At 27.9% G+C, this 5,700-nt stretch overlaps 1 protein-coding gene across 1 annotated transcript; it reads left to right on the plus strand.

The window, feature by feature from the left end:
• Nucleotides 1-4: 4 nt before the first annotated feature.
• Nucleotides 5-2,625, plus strand: LOC125852431 (probable carotenoid cleavage dioxygenase 4, chloroplastic; the record flags this gene model as incomplete). The annotated part of the gene is made up of 3 exons (XM_049532164.1): nucleotides 5-149; nucleotides 924-1,103; nucleotides 2,441-2,625. Coding segments are annotated over 3 exons (510 nt in total), but the record flags the coding sequence as incomplete, so codon positions are not given.
• Nucleotides 2,626-5,700: the final 3,075 nt, after the last annotated feature.

Raw genomic sequence — 5,700 nt, forward strand, 5'->3', positions numbered from 1 at the left:
GAAAAGATTGGACCTAGTTCATGCAACAATTGAACAAGTAAAAATCAACTTGAAGACGGGGAAGGTAAGTAGAAATCTAATGTCCAAGAGGAATCTTGAATTGGCATGTATCAACCGGACTTATATTGGCAAGAAGAACAAGTACGTACGTCCAATTAATTATGAATTTTTTAAAAAAAATTGTATCGCATTATTTAGATCTTTTAAAAACTATCAGGTTAAGTTGACCTACTATATAGTAATAAGAAGAATAAAAAGTTCTCTCAAATTTGATATATAAATTCAGATGCTACCTATACATGATTTCATTCACACACTGTCTTTTCTAATTTTTGTAAATTGTTTTCCTCTCCCCCTCAATTTATATACATTTTATCCGTTTCAATTCAAGTGTTTTATTTTTTTAACTTTAGTTCAAGAAGAATACTCTTTTCAATAGTTGGCAACTTTCCGAGTTTAATATTTTGTATGACTAATTAAAATTGAAAAATTCAAAATTCTTTTCTCATTATCTTGAATTTCGTGTTTTATTAAATTATCCACTTAAATTAAAATAAAGAAAGTAGTAATTTTTTTAATCAAATTTATACATCACCTCACAAGAGTTACACTCTCTCTAAGTGGGGTCTTTCTCTTTTGTAAGAAGTGACAGTCTTTTAAACTTGTTAGTAAATTTCATTTAGACACTCGAATTATTATACAAAAAAATTAAAAAAGATTTTGAGTGTGATTTCAAGCACCCATCATGTAGATAAGTTAACCACAAAATATATATCACCTCCTATAATTTTAAATATCAGCCTCAATTGAAACATACAAGCCTGAAATTTTACGATTTATTGAGATTAATAGGTATAATAATTAAAATGGTGGTAATGGACTAGTGGTTAACTTATCTGTGTTTTTTGTTTTCATTATTAAAGGCATATATGCAGCTATTGCAGACCCTTTGCCAAAGGCAAAAGGTGTGGTAAAATTGGATGTATCCAAGTTAGAAATTGATCAACAACCTGATTGCATAGTGGCCACAAGAATTTTTGGACCAAATTGTTTCTGTAGTGAGCCCTTTTTTGTGCCAAAGGACCATGACAATGTATTTGCGGGTAAAATTCATATAACCAATCATTATATATATTTATTTATATATTTTTATTCGGGTTAATATCACGTAAGGTCATTGAATTTTAATCACTATAACAGTAAAGTGGCACATATCAATCTAATAAATTAATATTATTCGCTATAGTAGTAATGTCACTAATTTTGTGATGTTAAAATAATTGAGGTTGTGGTGGAGCCATATTTGTACAAAAAAGAGTCAATTGACACCTCTTTATCATAAATTTTACGTAGCACATGTTGTTCAAAAAAGCTAATGTTATTTGTTATAATAGTAATGTCACAACTATTTTTGTGAAGTTAAAATAATTGAAGTTGTGGTGGAGCCATATTTGTTCAAGAAGAGTCAATTGATATACTCTTGATTAGAAAATTTTTGTGCCACCTGTCAATCAAAACATTTAATGTTACTTGCTATACTAGTATAATATCATAACTATTTTTGTCAGGTTAAAATAATTTAGGTTGTCGTAGAGCTACATTTATTCAAGAAGAGTCAATTGACATCCTCTTTATCAGAAAATTTGCGTGACACAAATCGATCAAAAAAATAATGTTATTCGCTATAATAATATAATGTCACAAGAATTTTTGTCAGGTTAAAATAATTGAGGTTGTAGTAGAGCCATATTTGTTCAAAAATAGTCAATTGACATCCCCTATATCAGAAAATTTACGTAGTACAGATTGATAAAAAATAATATTATTCACCATAGTAGTAATGTCACAACTATTTTTATCATGTTAAAATAATTGAGGTTATAGTTGAGCCACATTTATCCGTGAAGAGTCAATTGACACCCTTTCTGTCAGAAAATTTGAACATAGATAGATTAAAATAATTATTGTTATTCACTATAATAGTATAATGTCACAACTATTTTTTTCACGATAAAATAATTGAGGTTGTGGTAGAGCAACATTTGTTCAAGAAGAATCTTGACACCCTCTTTATTAGAAAATTTGTAAGAACTATTTTTATCACATTAAAATAATTGATGTTATGGTGGAGTCACACTTGTTCAAGAAGAGTTATTGGTGTCCTCTACATAAAAAAATTTACGTACCACATGTCGATTAATTTTTTTTAATGTTGTTACCTATAATAGTAATGTGTGACAACTATTTTTGTCACATTTAAATAATTGAGATTGTGGTGGAGCCACATTTGTCCACAGGGGAGTCAATTGACACCCTCTTTGTCAGAAAATTTGCACCACCTAGATAGATCAAAAAAATTATTTTAATGTATAATATGAACTATATTTTGATTATATTTTAACGCTTTATTATATAGTTAATTATTTATATTTTGAATCAGCTGACGAAGACGATGGCTATGTGGTGTGTTATATGCATAATGAGAGCACAAGAGAATCAAGTTTCATGGTGATGGATGCCAAGACTCATGATCTTGAAATTGTGGCAGTTGTGAAATTGCCTCATCGTGTGCCTTATGGTTTTCATGGGATATTTGTGAAGGAAAGTGATCTTAACATGCTATAGGAAAGTTGTCAAGTTTGGGTTGTTTATATAAATTTTCACTATTTATGTGGATTATGTTCTTCACGCATCATTCAGATAAAATGACTTTGAAATTACATTATACTTTCATGTATTATGAATAACGTACACTCAAGGGATGGTCTAGTGATCAATGAAGTGGTCGACAATTTTGAGGTTTTAGGTTCAAAACTCAGTGGAAGACAAGAAAACACTAGGTAATTTTTTTCATTTGTCCTAACTTTGATGGACAAAAATTACCTGATATTTGTTGTTGGTGCTTACGTAAAAGTTTGTGAAAGCTTTAAAATTTAGTTCTCTTAAAGTAGGAATTTTTTTTAATACTTATATTAATAAAACTGTACACATCGAATGTACAACGTAAAATACAATATTGATCTTGAATTTATTAAGTATGCACATAAGATGATAAGAAGATCAATTTTTCTTAATTATTTTCTTCATTTCACCTAGATTTTTTTTTCACCTAGATTAAAAAGAATATTTAAGATTTTTTTTGTCATTTCAGAATATTTTAATAGATTACTGTTTTAAAATTGTGACGATGTGTTTTATTACTACATGAAGCGAGACCAAGTTATAACATATTAGATAAGTTTCTTCAATATGATCGTTGGTGTAGCCACATGTAGTGCAGAATGACCACTTGAACACTCTTTGTCCGAAAATTATACTATGTGTATAGAAAAGTATATGAAGTATATAGATAAAAAAATATTTTTCATACATATATATTAAATTTTGAATATTCTTAATTATCAAAATTTCTGATTTTGCCGCTGAAAACGATATGTTTGAGTTGGCCAAAGGGAGATAGAAAAATGAAAACTTTCTTATTAATCATCATAACAATGAAAAGTGTATGGTTGTAAGAAATTTTCCAATAGTTTGGCAAGGAAAAGGAAGTTACATCAAGAAAAATGTATATGATATCGATAAACTTTTATTAAGAGATGGTATATTATTATTAATAATATAAGTACCTAACAATGTCATATTTTTCTTATATATAGTGATCCCTACCTAGTAACTAATTAATTATGTATATAAAAGGCTAGAAGCTATAATATCATGAAAAGTATGTTTGGTATGAACTAGGTAAAGTCAAAACACTCTATAACGGCGTTATTTATTTAAATAATTTTTTACGTAATTTATTTAAACATTTTTTTTATTGTTACATCGAAATGCAATTATGTAGAACATATACTATACACGTATACAAGAGTACTATGACAAACAACCATAAATTGAGTGTGATATAAATAGTAAAAATTTATATAGTAGGTCTTAACTTATAACAACCGGAGCCCCTCGACTTTCCTATAGCATGTTAAGAGGTCAATTCCACAACACCCACAATATCAAGATCATGAGACTTGACATCCATAGCCATGAAACTCGATTTTCTTGTGTTCTCATTAGGCGTATAACACACCACATAACCATTATATTATCTTCGTTAGTTGATTCAAAATATAAAGAAGTAACACAAGCAAGATATGCTTATCTGATCAAATTTGTGAATAATTTGCTATATAGAGATCTAATAAAGATAATATCAAGTTTAGTTTGTTCAACAAAACTTGTGAACAATTGAACAATACAGACTAAATTCAACCATTTCAAAATATTGTATGGAATTGAACAAAATAGATAATACCAAATTACGGTTGTCGTCAAAATTTGTGAACAGATCCAAAAAAACTTATAAATAATTTAACAAAATATATAAAATAGAATAGCACCAACTAGTCATATTTCCAACCAAATCCAAACACACTCATTCTCTTAATAAAAATTATGGATGGTATTTTGTTTTAGATAAATTTAGCTCACCATATTGTTGGGACATAATTTAAATTGTGGCCACAAAAAAAGCTTTTTGTGCAAATTCGAAGTCTATTTGTGCAAATGTCAAAATTTATACAAGAAATATATAGAATGAAGATAATACCAAATTATATTTCGAATGTATAGCTTTACGATTCTTTCTATAAAGCTTTCTTAAATTGGGACTAAATATAAACAATAGCCTCAAATCATCCTATTCGTGCAAATCGTCCATTAATTGTGCATATCAAGTATTAATAATATAGCCCAAAATAATATGGTAGATGGGTCGAGACTAAGGCCTAAGTCCTAAAGGATATATTTAAATTTTTTACACTGTATAGCCATTCACCAAAATAATAATTCATATACACATATGTTTTCCACCAAAATAATAATTGATACATACATATGTTTAGTATATAATATAAATATTTTATACATAATAATGTATTATATTTAGCTACCGATAGTAATTATTGTGGTCAAATGTGTTAAAAGTCCAATATATTTGAGTGTATATGTCTCCTCTTTCACCTATGATATGAGACGATAGCAACCTAAAAATGAGATCACACTCTAATTGCTATAAAATATACACACTCCACGATAAATTATACAACATTATTTACATTCTAAAAGTTCTAAAAAAATTTATACTATAACAACTTTCAAGAGTTCAAATTTATTAATATACTCACATTTTAAAATTTGATCTTTGATTGTTTTTCTAGAAATTCAAGACGAAAATTAGTACTTTATGTTTTTTTTAGTCATAGCTTTCTACAAGATTGTTTTAATAGTGTTTATTAAAAGATAGTTATTAAATAAAAATATTAATAAATTACATATTATAATTACTAGTCACTTAATTTGGGACGAAGCGAGTTGAAAATCTAAATAAATAAAGGGCAAAGAGATAAATATACCCCCGAACTATCATAAATGATATGCAGATACTCTTCGTCATACTTTTGGGACATTGATGCCCCTGCCGTCCAAAAACTAGAGCATATATGCCATTCACTCTAACGAACAAAAAAAAGAACAAAAAAAAGAGAAACTGTGGATAATGCTTCTATTTAATTGCTTGTCAATGAAAGTTACATAATATGCTATTGTCAACAACATCTCTTTACGCGCCGATCTGTTAATGTTTTATAATTAAATACGTGAAAAATTTGTTCGATAATGATAAGCTATGAGATTCGAATTCAAAATTTG

The sequence above is a fragment of the Solanum stenotomum genome, unplaced genomic scaffold (assembly GCF_019186545.1).
Source record: "Solanum stenotomum isolate F172 unplaced genomic scaffold, ASM1918654v1 scaffold35323, whole genome shotgun sequence".
Taxonomy (NCBI): Eukaryota; Viridiplantae; Streptophyta; class Magnoliopsida; order Solanales; family Solanaceae; genus Solanum; species Solanum stenotomum.